This window comes from Nymphaea colorata, chromosome 11, assembly GCF_008831285.2.
Source record: "Nymphaea colorata isolate Beijing-Zhang1983 chromosome 11, ASM883128v2, whole genome shotgun sequence".
NCBI classification, from domain to species: Eukaryota; Viridiplantae; Streptophyta; class Magnoliopsida; order Nymphaeales; family Nymphaeaceae; genus Nymphaea; species Nymphaea colorata.
This window is the reverse complement of record NC_045148.1, coordinates 9878792-9897566: the sequence shown is the minus strand read 5'-3', so window position 1 is coordinate 9897566 and position 18775 is coordinate 9878792. Positions and strand designations below refer to the sequence as shown.

At 41.2% G+C, this 18775-nt stretch overlaps 3 protein-coding genes across 8 annotated transcripts; 2 read left to right on the top strand and 1 right to left on the bottom strand.

Annotated features, from left to right (window-relative positions):
- The first annotated feature begins 844 nt into the window (after positions 1 to 844).
- LOC116263546 (uncharacterized) lies at positions 845 to 1596 on the top strand. The gene is made up of 2 exons (XM_031643285.1): positions 845 to 1098; positions 1182 to 1596. Exons 1-2 carry the CDS (start codon positions 845 to 847, stop codon positions 1594 to 1596), a joined length of 669 nt encoding a protein of 222 aa, XP_031499145.1.
- A 2438-nt stretch (positions 1597 to 4034) lies between these two features.
- Positions 4035 to 7923, top strand: LOC116264185 (uncharacterized). The gene is made up of 3 exons (XM_031644265.2): positions 4035 to 4303; positions 5992 to 6492; positions 7061 to 7923. Exons 1-3 carry the CDS (start codon positions 4240 to 4242, stop codon positions 7663 to 7665), a joined length of 1170 nt encoding a protein of 389 aa, XP_031500125.1. The 5' UTR covers positions 4035 to 4239; the 3' UTR covers positions 7666 to 7923.
- Positions 7828 to 12923, bottom strand: LOC116264184 (nuclear intron maturase 1, mitochondrial). Of its 6 annotated transcripts, none has more exons than XM_031644262.2 (4): positions 10472 to 12923; positions 9106 to 9286; positions 8882 to 9052; positions 7828 to 7963 (listed from the first exon to the last, which is right to left on the bottom strand). In XM_031644262.2, the coding sequence occupies exon 1, from the start codon at positions 12738 to 12740 to the stop codon at positions 10638 to 10640; it is 2103 nt and encodes a 700-aa protein (XP_031500122.1). In that variant the 5' UTR covers positions 12741 to 12923; the 3' UTR covers positions 7828 to 7963; positions 8882 to 9052; positions 9106 to 9286; positions 10472 to 10637. The 6 variants fall into 6 exon arrangements, with proteins under 6 accessions (XP_031500122.1, XP_031500121.1, XP_031500123.1 ...); XM_031644261.2 differs by having other exon boundaries at positions 8882 to 9032; XM_031644263.2 differs by having other exon boundaries at positions 8882 to 8976.
- Between the last annotated feature and the right edge of the window lie 5852 nt (positions 12924 to 18775).

Sequence of the window (18775 nt, the reverse complement as noted above, 5' to 3'; positions counted from 1 at the left end):
GACCTTTGTTAAGAAAATTATAACTCTCAAATAAGGGCCATAGATGGTAGTTGAAGAAAATTGAAAGGCACAATTAATCTTTTCACCCCAGAAAAGAGCTATGCTTTTTCTATCTCTATCCTTTTCCTCTCCATCCCAACATCTCTGTCTTTTTCCTCCTCCCCCACCTCCCCTCCCTTCCCTTCCTCTCCTCTCCCCTCCGCCCCACCCCCCACCCCCCACATGCTTCATTAAGTTTGTGTTGAATAGGTGAAGAAAGCCCTCCTCCCTCTTATGTTGCTGGTTTCACATGTTTAAGAGCTTTTTCTTTACATGTTTATGACCATGAATGTGGTGCTTGGGAGATTGCCTGAACATTTGTTTCTTAACAGAATTATTTTGTCATGTTTTCCTAGCTTTTCTCTTTCAACAATTTTTAGGGTCTCATGATATGGTTTCTCCCATTTTACTGTACATTGTAATCTTATACTTGGCACCAAATCTTAATTATCTATATGGCAGAAAACAAAACCATTCTTTGAGAACTAAAGTTATAGTGTTAATAACTGTGTGGTCAAATGTAATTTTCAAATTTTGAGCAGCTATTCTAGATACATCTACATGTAGTGGGTTTCTGTAAAGATATCTTCTTCAAGAGTGTATTTGGTACCTCTATGATAGCATCTTTCCTTTTTCCTCTTTGCTTTCTTTCATCTCCTATATATGTGGCACTCTAATGCGATAGTTTACTCTTTTGGCAGCTTCTTCTTTGGTGAGAGCGACTTAGAAAGAAGATATTGGTTGCCTCTTGACACTTCATCAAAAGTATTTCTGTTCTCAGGTCTCAATTGCTGCCTAAGGCTTCATGGATCACATCAAGACTCAGATTGTGTCATCAGAACCTGTCTCCCTCTCATTGGTGTCCTCCATCTTTGAGCGGTTCCTCTCCTCTGACAATGGCATCAATAGGGAGGTCTATGCCTGCCTCAAACGCTCAGCTGCCACTATTGATAATCTCATCCAAGCTAAAACCCTCAAATTTAAGCAAGGCATGGGACAAAAACGAGGCACTCCCCATGAAACCTTAGATAAAGAGCAGCCTTTGGAGGGGCATGATCGGTGTGAACGGAAGGAGCAACTGGGCATTGACGGAAACATTGTGGATGTTAAAATGAGTAGAGCATATTGGGCATGCTTGGCAGGAAAGAGCAGAGTGCATGTGGGGATGTGGGTATGAATGATCTTGAGAAGGGCCACCAGAGTAAACAGAAGAAACAGACAAAGAAGCTTGAAAGCTTGGATGAAGCAAGGTGGCTGAATGCATTGGAGAGGGATTCCAGTGAGGAACACAAGAAAGGAGTAGTGGAGAATTCGGAAAGAGAACATGGCAAGAAGAACAAAAAGCACCATAGACTTCACCATAGCCTGGATCAGGATGTGCCAAGAAATGAGGTCAAGCTAGAGCTGAGGCAACATCCGAGGAAAGGGCTGAGGAGAAGGCACAAACAACAGCAGCACGTTCAAGAAAGTGTCCAAACAGAAGACACAAGATGGGAGATGGTAGAGGAAGATATAAGAAAGAAGAAAAGACGGAAAATGGAGGCCAGAAGGGTGTGATGCGTAGGGAGATGAGAAGGAAATTTAATCGTGAGCTTTTAACAATTGATGGTCCTTCATGGTGCCCATGTCATCGAAGGATTCCAATTATTTGTTACTGTTCTTCTCTTTTGTTGGTTTACGAAAGGAAATAGACAGAGTAGCTCAAATATAATTTTTATAGTGGTGAATATCAGTCAAAATTCACATTCTTTTCTATTCTTTGTTGACAATTGCTTGTTCATATTTCCTCGTTATGCTATAAACCTGCATTTCTGCTGTCGTATCTGGGGGTAATTCTGCGCAGTTATGAATTTCAAGTCAAAGTGGTTCATGCCACGTTTGATCCATTTGGTTAGAATCATTGGTTCATAGATGACATGTCATTTGTGGCAGCCCAGAAAATGGGGACCTATGTCTCTTCTGTTGATGCTGGCAGCTGGTTCATGGTTTTGGTGAGGAAGGGCAGATGTACACTAGTGGGTTATAAAGCTGACCTCTGGAAAATGAACACGAAGGGGAAAAAATGATCTGAAACTGGTTTCTATGTTAATCGCGCTGATGAGAAAAATGTTTATATCACCTAATTTTCTGGATTCATCTGACCGTTGCAGCCCAAGTCCACCTGCCTTTTTTGTAGATTACTGCTGCCGTTTCCTGGCCAAGTGTTTTTTCTCCAACTCGTGATGGTTATCTTTGTCACTGCAAGTTGAACAGTGGTACAAGAAACGATGAATGTCAGATTCAGCTTCCCAATCCTCTGTTTGGTTTCTCTCTTGGAAAAAAAAAACACAAATAATTCGAGTACCAGTAAGCTGCAACAGGAAAAAATGGAGTAAAAAGATGAACTAATATACAGGTGCTGTAGGATCCAATACAACCGATGAATTTCATCTATTGACCTCTTAAATCTCATGGAATGCCTGCCTAATATAACTAGTATAAAATTCACGGGTACGGATAAATTACCTACCTAGGTAGATTTCCTTTCTGCCGTGATCTCCTCTCCTAATATGATCTTACCATGAATTTGCTTCCTGATCATGTTCGCTGGTCATATCAACTGGTACACAAATGTGAAGGTGATATTTTCTTTCAACTTTCTAATGATTTCGGGCACTTTGTAATTCTTCATATTTCCTTCCTTTTGGTGAAAACACAAATTGCAAACTTGGCAATGTTCTTCACTCTTCAGTGCGAAAATGCCAGAGCATGTTTTCCCAACTTTATCTTACTCTGGGAGCTGCATATGGACGGTAGAAAGGAGCAGCTGGCTCGACAGAATAAACTGAAAGTAGAAAATATATCACTGTATCACAATTCCATCAACTTGCACCATTCTCTTGTTAAAATTCTTGAGCGTTTAGAGATATTTAAGTTGAATATGACAAGCGAAGCGGATAAGACTGGACAGGGAAGATGGCAGGACATCCATACAATATCTTAGATAACAATTTGATTGACACTTGTTCGTCTAACAGGAAAGGGGATCCCTTCACTGACTCTGCGTCATATAATAATAATAATAGCAATATAACAACAGCAATAAGAAGAAGATTCATTTCAGATTATTGTGGCAAGAGATCTCCCGACATAAAATTTTTTACCTTCTTCCATTCAGCCAGGTGGACGCATCTCTTGTTCGATAGTTGGCAACTTTCAATCTTGTAAGGGAGTACAGACAAGGTGCTTTAATTACTTATATAAATCAACCGCCGACATGGAATCTACATGGTTCATTTCAATAAGAATGTCTCGCTTTGGTGCCTTTTCTACACCAAAGTAAAATTTTCTGGCAGCAATCTCTTTGATTTTCTAATGTTGATTTTTAGTCACTTATGAATCTTAATAAGCGAATTAGAATTAACTATGCAAACCACATGGGCATGGCCAGATTCAGTGGGTTGGATTCGGTTTTTGTTCAATTTGGCTTGCTCATGTTTTATGTAATTGGACTCGGATGCAGATCCAGACCCTACTTTTCTAAAACTTAAAGCTAGCATAAGTTTTGATATTTATATGTAACAGCTTCATATCTTCATCGGATCTTAGTCAGAAATTAGACTGGTACCAGATTCAGTTATTAAACTGCGCATCAAATTTTCTTATTATTACTCATATCCAAATTTCTTTTACGAAATCCAACTAGACAGATTAAAAATTGGATCAATACTATTACACCCTCCTGCACATGTACAGATATTTTTCAATTTGCTTGACTTATAATCGAAAACTAGCAGTAATTCATCATGAACAAGCCGACGGGTTGCGATTGAGGTACTGTCCAAGTTCTTTCATTGTGATTGGGAAATTGATAGAGGGGTATAAGCGTCATTACGACTTCAGAAAAGGCCTGGCCCTGTCGCCGACAGAAAACGACGGGTTGCGATTCCGCAAACAAGGCTGAGTTCCTGCAAAGAGAAATTTCTTGATCTTTTTAGTTCCAATTTTTTTCTTATCTTGATAACATATTAGCAAAAAAAGTGCAGACTGTAGAGAGAGAGAGAGAGAGAGAGAGTTATTCCTTTCACGAGCTTTCTTTCTCAGAGCAGAAAAACCGGGGGGAGAGAGAGTTACTGGGCGCGGCATCGGTGTCCTCCCAAGCTGGGGGAAACGGTCCTTCCCAAGGAGACGGAAACTCTACGTAGCATTACTGTCGGCGACATGGCTCGGTTTCTCGTCGTCTTTACGCTCGTCGTCCGGTGTCTTCTGATCTCGGCAGACGACGGTGAGTTTCGTTTCACATTTCTTCTTCGCACTCTGTACTTTTGTTTCACAATGCGACTATCGATTTCTCTTTTTCTTTTGTCCGTCTGAGATCTTCTTGTCCTTCACTCGGGCTCCGAGTGATCATCGTGGTTTTGCAACTTCCGTTGTCCTTATAACGAGCTGCTGCGCGTTGAGCTTTTTATGAATCACATTGCTCTTTTCTAACCAATGCCTGGTGTAGAGCATCAAGTATTGAGGTTAACGAGTAGCGTATTTTGTGGAGAAGTTGCTCCTTTTTTCTTGTTTCTTCCTTTTCGTGAAACAACTGCACAGCGTCGTGCGCTCACTACGACCAGTTGATTTTTGAGGAGTCTTGCCGATTGAGTTGGAACGAGTGGATGGATTTGCCTTTCCATTTTTGGTGCTAGGAAAAGTAAATCCTCCAGAAGGAAAACTTTTTCTTTTTCATTCTTCCTGATACTTTTTAAAAATTCTCTCGCCTGCTAAATCCAATCAGGAACAGGTTCCCTGGTTTTCTCGATGAGTCGCTCGGACTGGCTTTCCTCCTCTGGGGAACCGATCCCTCGGTTCTTCGTTTTCCTTGGAATTTTTGATATAATGACAAAACTATCCTTCACTTTTCCTCTGATTTTTGTTCGGCTTCCAAGAGAACATCTTACTTTTTGTACTTTTCCCCTTTCCTCTTTTTAAGGCGGAACCCCTTAAGAAGCAGGCCACTTATTGGAGTTCAAGTAAATGATGTTTTTGTTGAACTTGTTATATCAATGGCTGCTTCTGAGTCGAGTTAGAAGAAGCTGTGTGTTCCTTTAAATGAAGGCTCCGCTACATGAACACATTACTCAGAGTTCAGCTTCCCCCGATGAATTCATACATAAGCTCAATTAAAAATGGGTTATCCGTGTACCATGCCTGGCCTGTTTACGTTACTCAGATAAAGCTAGTTCTGTAATCTTATGCGCTTCCTTTTTGTTTTATCGACCATTGCCTCGGGTAAAGAGGCCGTAAGGCAGACAAGTTCGTGCCCCACTCCACGCGCTTTTCTTTTATGCCGCGCTTTCTTGGCATTCCTTTCGTTTAGTTCCCTTGCTAATTGAGCCATCGTGGCTCCGCTGCTCTATAAGTTGTTTTTCTAATGGAAGCTTGTCTGCCGAGAAATATTTTTAATTGTTCCGGTTTTGCTGCTCTAATAATCTTATTTGAGCATGTCAATTAGAACATACTCGGTTTGATCTTCACAAAAATTAAGCACCTGCTTATCAGAGAGAGAGAGAAAGGGAGGCGAACCGGCATTTTTGTAAAGTCAGTCATGAACTTGAGAAGAAAATTAGAAGAAACCAACTTATGAACCTGAGTCCAGGCCCCGTTACCCGAGTTTGGTAATGGACAAAGGACACTAATAACGGTGGATCCGAGCCTGTGCCTCAAATGTCAATAAAATACGAACCCAGTTGAACATCAAAGTCGGATCCGTGTTTGGGTTAAAAATCTTCCATATGAAATGTTGCTGCACGGAGAAACAAAGAGCGGCCGGAATGATTTTACCAGGGAAAATGGATGAAAAAGTTTCAGACAGCTGCTCTGCGTTCGTTTGCAGAGCAAAACAATGGACCCATGGAGCAAAACGAGCTCACTCGAATTGGACCTGGCTTCGTTAGTGTCTCTAATCTAATCTTTTGTTTACCGCAGGCCTGCTCTCCAACGGAAATTTTGAGACTCCCCCTGCTAATGGCTTTGCCAGCAATGGAGTGGAGGGAACTGATGTGCTGATACCAGGTTGGCAGACTAACGGAACGGTGGAGCTAATACAGTCAGGACAGAGGCAAGGAGGCATGATCCTGATTGTGCCCGAAGGATCTCATGCTGTTAGGCTTGGCAATGATGCCGAGATCCGGCAGCCATTAACTCTTGAAAAGGGCTCCTCTTACGCTGTTACGTTCAGTGCGGCTAGGACTTGTGCTCAGTTCGAGTCTCTTAACATATCCATCCCCTCAGTGTCTTCACAGAACATCGACCTTCAGACCCTGTATAGCGTGCACGGATGGGATTCATACTCCTGGGGATTCATCGCCGATTCCGCGAGTGGTTATGTCTCATTTCGAAACCCCGGGATGGAGGATGACCCCACCTGTGGGCCAATTCTTGACAATATTGCCATTAAGCAGATCGCCACTCCGGACAAACAGAAAGGTATTGGCTCTTTACTGTTTCTATCACGACCTGTGCTGATTTGTGATCCAATTAACGTAGCCATTAGCATTGAGCACCTGGGCAGCCCTCCCTTAAAAAGCGTGCGCAGTTCATCTGCTGGCAGAGGACGCGCACTTGGATATTGAACTTCATCGATTTGAAGTCTTTAAGCTAAGCATCTGAGAGTGTATGACGCTCTTATGAAATTTGATGCTTGGACATTGCTCTGGGTGTAGGGATGCTACAAAATGCTAAATTCATGAATGTTAGTCTTTTGGATATGTTGCGAGAGATGTTGGGTTCTGAACTTCCAGTTCAGAAACGCCTAAGAGCAAACACAAATAACGGTGCTGATATAAATAGAAACAATAGTGGATAAGTATGAATTCAAATCTTGATCGCGTTTCACGTGAAACATTTATTTTCCGTGTGCATGGAATTGATGAATTCATTGGTCTGGTAACGTTGCGGGAGCTCAAGCCTTAGCGTTAGCACTGAGTCGCCTTGCCTTGAATTTTGGCAGGTAGCAGTTCTCAGCAACCTTTACTCTTTTCGCTTTTTCATGTAGGCAATGCTGTTATCAACGGTGACTTTGAAGAAGGTCCATGGATGTTCCGCAACGTCTCACTGGGAGTGTTGCTTCCCAACAACCTTGATGCTGAAACGTCTGCCCTACCAGGATGGACAGTGGAATCAAACAGAGCTGTCCGATACATAGACTCCTACCACTACTCCGTGCCGGAAGGAAAACGTGCCGTCGAATTACTCTCTGGAAAGGAAGGCATAATCTCTCAGATGGTTGAGACATCGCCAGAGAAGAGGTACACACTCACATTCTTAGTTGGTACAGCTGGGGATTCATGTCAGCAGCCATTAGCAGTCACAGCATTTGCTGGAGACCAAGCAACAAACGTACACTATGCACCTACCGGGAACCTGACCTACCAGTCGGCCAATATATCATTCATTGCTAGAGCTGAGAGAACAAGGATTGCATTCTATAGTGTGTATTACAACATACGCACCGATGATCATAGCTCACTCTGTGGTCCTGTGCTGGATGATGTCCGAATGTGGGAAGCAACTGGAGCTGCTGCTGCTCAGCAAGGTGTCAGATTCTTGCTGGTCGGCTTGATGGTGTACACAATTTTGAGCTTGTGTTTCGAGGTGTAGACTGTGATTCCTTGAAGTCATTGCTTCCTCACTAGGAAGCGGATGCAGACTTGCAGGAGGCTTGAAGTACTGCCAGCTACGGTTCAGTTCAAAGCAGCTCTTGTTGGTTGGCTAGAATGGTGAAGTTCTAGTGTGTTAGCTTCTTCCTGTTTCAGAAATTAGGCATGGTTAAATGAAGAGCCGGGGTGCATATATGGCCACCTCTTACATGTGCATCTGGCAATGAGTTCTATGTCAAATTATAGATGTTTCCCTCCATATCTCGTGTTAAATCCCGTTGATAACCTCCCCAAATGATCTGCACTGTCACAAAACCATTGTTAAACGTATTGTACTTTAAATGTTCACGGAAATTATGGGTGCATTGCGGTTGAAGAAACACACAGCCACACAGGAACACTGCATGATTTGGCAACAGTTTCCAGAAAAGCACACGCATGCATGAACGATAAATAAATGAACCCTCCCCTGCTTCACTAGTTTCATTGCTACCAGTTTCCTTTCTCCCACAATTATTGTAAGAGCCATTCTTTCAACCAATACACATAGGACAATCACAAACACGGAAGTCCCAAATTAACAAAACATGATGGAAACAAGTAACAAATATTGTCGAGTGTCTAAGCAATCAAAGAGTTTGATCTGATTGTAAAATTTAGCCAGAAAACATAGAAAAGACATCTATTGCCACTGAACATAGAATTCTCATAACAGCAAAATTGCTTTTACAAATCAATTGCTTGGCGACAATAAGGCACCTGACTGACAAGGTGGAGGGCTGGAGGCTGGGCTTAAGGGGAGTTCGCCCTAAATCAGAGTACATAATGTCTTAAGGGAAGTTAACCCTAAATCATAAATGAAGTATCGACTTAAGGTGGAGGCTGGGCTTTCAAGAGAGTAGCGTGAGTGAGTTAATCTTCTGTTAGCAAGGGGCTAACAATGTGCCACTTTTCGCTTCATCCAAGATGTAAGTGCTTAATCACACTTGGACAGGTTCATCCAGATCCTGTGTCCAATTCCTCAACTTGAGATGGTAGGCTACTTTAAAAGCAATGTATGATAGCACTTTTGAGGGGTCATCGGGAAGCACCGCCTCTGAAACAAGCGTTGCATCCCACTCTGTAGGGTAGACTACCTTTTGAAATAAACAAGACCAGTATTGTCTATATACCATTTTAATGACTTTAATCATGCATAAGGACCTTAGTCAGGTTACCTGTTCAAGTTCAGGCCATACACGATGCTTGGTGGTGCCTGCACCTGCTGCATTTTCCTACTAACCTTTTATCTGTAAAGTGCTTAAACCAATGACTGTAACCCAGTCAGATATTCTGTTGTCAGTCCTAAGACGGCAAATCTTGACAATCCTGCAATTCATCCTGATGAACTGGTAGGGCCAAAATGGAGAAATATAATAAAAATGTGAGGAAATAAACTCACACCAGCATCTTCCAAATGAAACAAGCCGCAACTCTCAAGTTCCTATCCGATTCCTGTTGAAGTTGCAAAGTTCCTCGCACAGATCACTCTCAAATGTCTGTAAGTTCTCATTCTGAAATATGAATACTTTCTTCAGATGGAAGCCAAACGAGTTCGCCTCAGGCACCTTTCAGAAGACAAACTGCAAGTATCCATGGAAACATTCAACAAAACATGAGCAAGAACTAGACACAGATAAAATGATGGAACAATGTAGTGTACCAATCACACAGCATTCCAAAGACAGACGATTCTAAATCTCTAATAGCTGGGAAATGAATATAGTTCAGTCACAAAAAACCAAGCCTTCTATGAAGAAACAATTTGATGAATTCATTGATTATTAATTGTTGGGGTCATTGCTACGGCGTCCTTATGATAAATACGGTAAGCAAACCAACCAATTACATTATTTTGGAACTTTCAAATGGCAGCTGACTACTTGCTTATAAAATCTCCACATGTTTATTTGAGAGCAACAAACTGGAAAGGATATACTGGGAGACCAAAAAATTCTTCCAATGTATCATTTCCAGGATCAGCAAATGACTGAACATCAAAAGAGAGATCTCATATTGTTATAAGAAAAATCTTCATCTAATCTCAAAAGGGCTTGCTAAGAGAAGCAGTAGTGGTGCTTCTAATTTTTTGAGCAACAAAATGTTAGATCAAACATTGAAACTGAAAGTGAAAAGGGAGCATTTTGAACATGTACAACATGTCATAGAAATCAGTGGTAGAACATGTAGTTGTAAAACAAGTTTAGGTCAAGCAACAGCTAGCAGCAAAACAGAATACAGAAGAACAAACTACCAGCCCTTCCATACTATCCTTATTAACAAAATGGCAACATTTATTTCTTGTTTGTATGGACAAAAACTTTTCCTGAAAATTTTGTCACGTTGGTTGTCAGACCAAAAATGGGAGTCAAACTTGGTTCAGGTTTGATCATTGCTGAATCCATCCTAGTCAGAAGCGATGACAAAGATAATTTGATTCTGGGACTGTTCAGACCAAAAGATGGGTTATAAACTGCTATTAGTCAAAGATCAATGAAATGGGCTGAGTGAAATTCAAGGCCCAACTAACGTGTTATTACCTAGTTACAGTACAATATGGCACCCAACAAAGTGCTCATGTCAAGTTTGGTAACGTCGAGTCGCTGCAAGAAGATACACAACGTATATGCACTGAGTTGCAAGAATGGACAGCCTAAGCTTCTACACAAATTTATAAGTAGATACATAATCTCAATCCTGAAGCTTATGGATCTTAAATATAACTATCCACAAAGATTCAGTATTTTTTCCTACACTAGATAAGTTACCTCCAATATGCAGCAGCATGACACGTGCATACGAACTCTTTTCATATAAATAAGGTCAATACTTGAATGTGTAAATCCTCTTTCGCAGTCGCACCACCACAGAAAGGTTAACATATTAGGATGCCCACCAACCTAAATACCAAGAGGCACGTATATTTCAATAGTTCTACCCGTAAAGAGATGAAACGCTACTGTTACTCTCACTGAAGGTGGGAAGTTGCCTGACGCTTTCATTGCTCTGATTGCTGGATTTCAATGTACTACGATCACCTAAGATCCCTTTTGACTTGAGATCCCAAACAAGCATAGACATGTCATCTTGAGGTAAGCTCAAACCTTCTCGTTTTATTGATCTGCTCAACTCGCAGAAAAATTTTGGGTCCTGTAATTTTATGTATTCGTGCAACAACCTTTCATGATCAGGGATCCAGTTTGGTGGGAATGGCGTGTAATCACAAGAAGGTATCATGGACATCCGAGAAAACTGAACTCCATCTATTGCATCCAGCAGTCCCATTCTCAAAAGATCGGAATATTCAGGAGCAGCGCCGGTAGTTTCTTTGATTGATCGACTAAGATCGCGAGAAGCAAGCTTGTAGACCTTCGCGCGAGATCGAAGTCTGTATCTTGCAGCATACAATTTAGCAAGAGAACTCCTAATTATGTACGCACAGAAGCCTACGACCTTCTTCCTGTTATCAGCATATCTATACCATTCTGCCATTGTCTCAAGAAACTTGTTCATCTGAGAATTCGTGTGTGCCTGACTAGCATAGAGCATAGGAGTGCATGGCAGTGGCTCCGGATCTCTGTCACCCTTCACCAATTCAAGGCGCCGGAATTGGCGAATACACTGCTGCAAACTCGCTGTGACAGAAAGCAATGTCCCAACTCCTTTCTCGCTGACTATCTTCCCGCCAGTTCCCGTATACCGCAAAGTCGGATAGATCACTCTTCTGCAAATTATATGGTCCAGATATTGGATCCCTCTAGTAATGTGTTCAATCAGTATACTGGAATTATCAATCTTCAAGCCATACTTGTTCTCGCAAAATTCAACCAGTTTTCTCTTCATCTCAGTAACATCTTCTCGGGGACCTCGAATTCCGATCAAGATATGGCTGCCATACCTGATGTAATCCATCTTCCTAGTCTTCTCCTGGCCACTCGTGGGCACAAACTCCGGCCAGGAAGGATTGTGACTACCATCGGCTGTGGAATTCTTCCATATTGAATCACTCCTCGATGGCCTAAAAAACCGAATTATTTGATCTTCCATCCACACATCCAATTCATGGAGGCATACATTTGCAAGTAGAGGGCTCAAGACCCCCGCGTGACCCCACGAAGGAACCTTGGCAGCTTCCTCTGGCGCGAATGCAAAGAACGTCCTCAACCAATAAGGATCAGGTTTCCTCTCATTCTCATCCAATTTCTTCTTTTTCCTTCCGCCTCTCTTCTTCCTCTTCTTTTTCTGCTCCTCCTCCTCTTCTGTTCCCGCCAAAGCCGGCTTTCGAATTCCGGCCTTTATGATAGCCAAAACCTTCCTATCCTTCACGGTATTCTCTAAGAAACCTACCAAGGAATCGACATCCAACCGCTCAAGAATGCACCCCAAATCCGCCTTCAGGAACCACAGATACCCAGCAAAATTGCTCCGGATGGTCCTGATCACGGTGTGGGCGTTCCGGCCAGGCCGAAAGGCGAAAGAACGCCGGGAAAACCTCGATTCAAAGACAGGTTCCAGCACCATGAGCAAAACCTCCTGCAGAATCCTATCCTGGAAGGTGGGCGTGCACTGTTCAAGCATCAACCTAAGTTTCCTCTTGGAGATCAATCTGCTTATGGGCTTCTCCCTAGGCGAACGAATGTACTGATGGGTTCTCATTCCCCAGGAGTATTGGGAGTGCAGGACGGCGTCCCTCAGGGACAAGAGGTCGCGGAGGACCGCGTAGTGAATGGAGTTTCTTGGGGGGAACAAGCCCATCTCGTCAGCGTAGCACCTCTGGTAGGCAAGCACCCAGAGGTCGAATTTCCTGAGGAATCCGGTGAGGTTGGCGTAGGTCTTTCTCGGGTTTGAAAAGGAGGAGACCCAAAGTTGGGAGCAAATGTGGACGCCGTCTTCCTTCATGAGCGAATAGGGGTCTTCGTTGGTTTGTGATGGCGGAGGGCCGTGATGGTGGTGGTGATAGTCGGAGAGGGTGGTGATCGTCCTCCAAGAATGGAGGGAAAGGCGTCGTCCATGATGCCTGACCCCTCTGAGCATCATCGCCCTTGCTGCTTCCTCCCCTGCTGCAGCAGCGGCTAAGAAGGCGGCAGAGCAAGAGAGGGCTCAGTTCGGACCTACAGTGATTCGGTGAAGCCTGCAGCTTGGGCCAACATTGCTCGTGCAACATTGCATCCGGGTTCCATACTCCAACCTCATCCTCCTCTCCCCCTTTCTCGGAAATGGTTCGAACTTTGCACTCCAGAACGTTACTGCTGCCTCGTGAATTCTTCAAAGGTTTTATAATTCATGAAGAATAGTGAATACACAGTTTAATATAAAAATTGCTATTCTATATGACTTTAATTTAATTTGATATCCTATGAAGAATGATTTTTTAGGATAATTTTTTGTTTAATAATATTTTATCTGCACATACAAATAACATGATTTATGTAGATTTTGATGTTTTTAGTAACAATAGTTTCCTAGAGAAAACACCCATGAGATGGGGTTTTAAGCTATAATGCTCTTTACAATAGAATGCAAAATGAAATTTTTTATAAAAATATATTCAAGTTCTAACTTCTCATGGAGTAATAAGAACTCAGTTGCTTATTGATTTTTTAATTAAGTACCAAAATTACATTGGTAATTAATTAACTACTTAGAAGGAAAGATTACAAAAGGCTGCTCAACGTTCGGGCGAACTCACCTTATCAAATAAGGTCGCCAGGTTTCCACGTAATTCACTGATTATGAAAGTATATGATAAATAACAGAATGAAACTTGAACATGATATATGTTCTTTTTGTTGGCATAATGTTGCATTCAAGTTTTCAGAAGCATTTGTATATATGGACAGAGTGCTCTTTTGATAATTGATTAAGCGTGTGACATAACATCAATATGAAGAAAGAAGATAAGAACAATAAAGATGAGGTTTCAGCTACTCGAAGATCGACCATGAACAGATAAAAACATTGCGCCAACTCAGGGGCAAGTAAGGGGTGAGCCAGGCCAATCTTGACTCGGTCAGGTTTTTTAGTGATTCGAGCTGACTCAGGCGATTCTGGAGCCAACTCGGTGAATCAACCAACTATGTCTTCCCCAATGCAAACATGCAGGGGATACGTTCCACAAACCTTTTATTGATCAAGAGCAAATATACAGAAACAGCTCAGAGATAAGGAATTAACAAAAGCTAGATACAAAAATCAAAAGCTAAATACAAAAAATCAAAAAGCATCATTTTTAGAAAACACAATCCAACCAGAACAAGCAGAATCTCAATGTAGATTAAAAGGCAGTTGTGTTGGAAAGTGCAAAACATAGCCCAGTTCCTTTGAAGGGCTTCGTTGAGTAAATTTTAACCATGGCTGCATCCTTTTGGTCGCCTGAAGAGTACGAAGCTGCGGGTTGACAACACTAAAAGGCTGCCATATAAGCTTGACCCAAGAGTAATTGTTAGAGACAACATGAACGCTCTGACCATGACATTGAAGCCTTTGAAGACAGGACCCTAAAACTTCAATTTCAGAATAGCTCTAATCAACTGTATAGTGAAAGAACTCGTTCTCAATGACAAATTTATAGAGAATCTGCTCCTTAGAAGCAGTCAACAAGAAATCCGAATGCCTATGCAATTGATGCACAGAATACAACTGAATGGTCCAATCTGAATTGGAGTTTTTCAAGACGAAGCCGGGCATGAAGCCTTCCTTAATCCAGAGACCAACTTCCCTGGACTGCTCTTTTTTCCATTGAAGAGAGTAAAAGGCATCATAGCAACCTCTCCACACTCTAGCCACCATCGGGTAGGGATTAAGGGATTCATTTTCGAATATGACCGCATTGAGCCAAGACCAGATTATCACAATAAAAAAGGCAGTCCTCCAGCACAATCTAAGACACCCTCTCTTAAACGATGAAGCCAGCCACCACTCAATGCCTTGGGGAAAACTCTTCAGGCTACCTGGTTTCTTGCCAAACTTCAAGAAAATAAATTGCCAAATATCCTTAACAGCTACACATTCAGAGAATAGGTGATCAATAGATTCTTCATGACACTTATATAGCACACATTGATTAGCAAACCGAAAGCCTCAAAGTTTAAGGTTGGGTACTGAGCTTTCCATCACTTGCAATATAGGAATACTGCTGAGCTCTGGCAGGGATACTAGAATGCCAAATGGCTCTTTCCAAAGCATCACCTCCACATGGTTCTTAATATCTCCCCAAATAATTCGCCATGTAACTTGTTCCCAGCTCCGTTCCTTCCAAGTTTTCTTGTGAGGAACAGAGGCAAGCTGGATTTGATTCACCACCTGTTGAAGATCCTCCGTGAAGACCAAATCAGTATTTTTTATCACAGCGATTGTAAGACAACAGAAGGACTCCAAGGTAGAAAAATTATCAATATTGATGCTGTGATAAAGAATCCTACACCCCAATTGTATAGCCAAAACGGGATGAAATTTCCTTCTTCAATTTGCCATTTCATGCATTTGTCAACTCCCTTCCATCCCCAAGAAATGCTTTTCCAAAACCAAGAATCCTAGGCTTGCTCCTCTTCATTCAAAGACTATGCTGCTCAAGGTACTTGCCTTGAACAAGAATAGACCATCTGCTATTACTACACCGAACTTGAATAGCTAAAAAACCAAGCCATGCTTGATTGAGCTCAGCTAAGGATTTAATGCCCACGCCTCCTTCACCTTTAGGGAGACAAAGATTGGGCCATGCAATGAGGTGGCAAGAATGCCTGCTCGTCGCACCCTAAAGGAAGTTAGCAGCCAGAGATTCTAAGGTTTTTACAACTTTTGACGGTAGACTGAAAAAGAAATGACCAAAAGAGTATCAAGACTTGGTATTTTGGTAAAGAGAAAGAGGAATAAGAAAGGAAATTATGATGTATAGAGGTTCGGTCATTAACACCTACGTCCTCTCTCTCATGTATACATTCAATCATGTATATTATGAGGTTCCACTATAATATTTATATGAATTACATTACAACGGTAAGCCATCGTTTGGCTTTACAAGAGTAGCATTTCTTTCTTTATTTGGTTTATTTTTACCATTGTCATGCTTTTCTTCAAATGAACCGTTGGTGGAAGGATCTTGGTTGCCTTCACTCGTTGATTGTTTTCCATATTTGTTGCCATGTGTATTTTCTTGCATGAGAGCTTCTTGCCTTGAATTGCCATGTGGCTTACCATGTGTCTCAACATCCCCTCGCAAACTAAACGGTCGAGGAAGGACGCTGAGTTTGAGTTGTAACTCTTGAAACTGAGTGGTAGGTAGCGGCTTGGTAAGAATGTCAGCAATCTGATGTGAAGATGGGACATGTTTAACAAGAAGTTGGCCTTTGGAAATTTGATTACGAACAAAATGAACATCCAACTCAACGTGTTTACTCCAAGAGTGAAAAACTGGATGAGCTGCCATGTAGGTGGCACTGACATTGTCACACCATAGGATTGGAGTAGAGGGAAGTGAGATGAATAATTCTTGCAATAAATATTGGATCCAGACAAGTTCTGCAGCTGTATTGGAGACTGATCGATACTCGGCTTCCGAGCTAAACCTAGCAACGGTATGTTGCTTTTTGGAGCTCCATGACAGAATATTTGGTCCTAAAAATATTGTATATCCTCCGGTAGATTCCAATCATCAGGGCATCCTGCCCAATCCGCATCAGAGTAGGTTGATAAAGTGAGATAAGAAGAAGATCGAATTTTGAGACCAAAGTGGATAGTGCCTTTGACATATCTTAAGATTCGTTTAACTGCACTCTAATGGTCCAGGATTGGTTTATGCATATATTGACATACTTTATTTACGACATGCGAGATCTCCGGTCTGGTCAAAGTCAAGTATTGTAATGTTCCTATGATACTCCTATATTCAATGGGATTGTGATATGTAGAAGCAGTCCCTTGAGCTAGAGGCTTGGACGTTGACATGGGAGTTGGAGCAATCTTGGTGCATGCCATGTTTGTCCGGTGAAGCAGTTCAATGCAATATTTTTGCTGACTTAAAAGAAGCCCGTCATTGGTATAGAAAATAATGTAGCATTCTAAGATCTTTGAGAGAAAAATTTTGTCCAAGACTTGTTATTAAAGCAGCAATAAACTTGTTAGAGTTACCTGTAATTAAAATGTCATTAACGTAGACAAGAATAAAAATGATAATATGCTGACACTTGTAAATAAATAGTGATGTGTCAGTTTTGGAAGTATGAAAACCATGTGAAAGCAAAACATGACTTAATTTTTGATACTAAGCTCTAGAAGCTTGCTTGAGTCCATAAATAGCTTTTTGAAGTTTACAAATGAGATTGTCACCTTTTTCAAAACCAAGAGGTTGTTCCATCAAAACTTTTTCATTGAGTTGTCCATGAAGAAATGCATTGTGTACATCTAATTGGCATACTTTCCACTTGAAAGAGATGGCAAGAACGGTTCTGATAGTGGTTGGTTTGACAACTGGACTAAAGGTCTCGAAGTAGTCAATGTCTTCTTCTTGAGTATACCCTTTAGCTACTAATCGTGCTTTGTGGCGCTCTATAGACCTGTCTGCTTTATGCTTTATTTTGAAAACCCATTTGCATCCAATAATATTAGTTTGATTGGGTGGGACAAGAACCCAGGTGTGGTTCGAGATGAGGGCTTTGTATTCTGAGAGCATGACATTGTTGAGCGGTTTTTTGGCTAACTAGTGTCATAGGTAGAGGGTGGCAAGTAGAGGTAAACACTTTATGTACTCGTATCCCATTCATAGATCGAGTCACCATAGTGTGTGTCCTTACAGATGGAATAGGGTCAGTGGGAGATGGTATTTGTTGATCTATGGGTAGACCCGTTTTCAGTTCATTTGGAGAGTTTTGGGTTAGGTCATGGTCTGAATCTATTCTCTCACTAGTTGGTATAGAAGGAGGTTGTGGAGATTGAAAAACTTTCTCTTGCATAGGTTTGTCTTGTAAAATAATAGGCGTTGGCACTACTATAGGGATGGGTTTCGATGGCATCGAAGAGGTAGAAGAGCTTTGTGTAGGCTCATTACAAAAGGGAAATTGATTTTCATTGAAAACAACATATATCAAAGTTCTACCACTTTTCTTATTGTAACACGAATATCCTTTGTGTTTATTGCTATACCCAATGAAAACATGTTCTTCGGATTTGACATCAAATTTATTTTTGTGATAATCTTTCAAATATGAAAAACAAGAGCAACCAAAGACTTTAAGAAATTTGTAGTTTGGTGGACTGCTATATAGTTTTTCAAAAGGACTTTTACAACCTGAAATATAAGAAGGAAGTCGATTTATTAAATGCACTGCAGTAGCAAAAGCACTAGACCGAAATCTTTGAGGCATGTTTGAAATGACTTAGTAAGCAAAGAGCAATTTCTACAATATGTCTATGCTTGCGTTCAACTGCTCCATTTTGTTCATGCGTGTGTGGACAAGATACTCTATGTAAAATTCTAGCAATATCAAGAATGCCTTTTAGAGCCATATACTCACCACCACCATCGGACTGAAAATATTTTATTTTTATATCAAATAAATTTTTTATTTGCTTTTGAAGTCTTTAAATGCAGCAGCAACATCAGACTTATGTACTAAAAAATAAATCCATATGAACTTAGTATAAGCATCAATGAAATGAACATATAATCTATATCTATCAAAGCTTAAGATAGGCGCAGGGCCCCAAACATCAGAATAAATCAGTTCTAGGGGTCTAGAAATTAAATGAGTTGAATCCGAAAAAGGAAGAGTATGCGATTTGCCTCGTTGGCAACCAAAACAAATAGAGTTTGTAAATTGTTCATAATAAGGTAAACCAAAACGTTGCACGACTTGGCGAACTGATAGACTGCACGTCCCAACCGGTTGTGCCACTGGTCCAAGGATGTCTTTTCTCCTAGAAAGACATATTTATTCTTGCATAGTTGTTTATTTGAAGTGCTTTCATCAAACAAGAATCGATAGAGTCCATTATGACTTGCCCCTCGAGAAAGCTCCTTCCATAATACTAAGTCCTTCACAATGCAAACATTATGGTAAAATTCCATGAACACATTA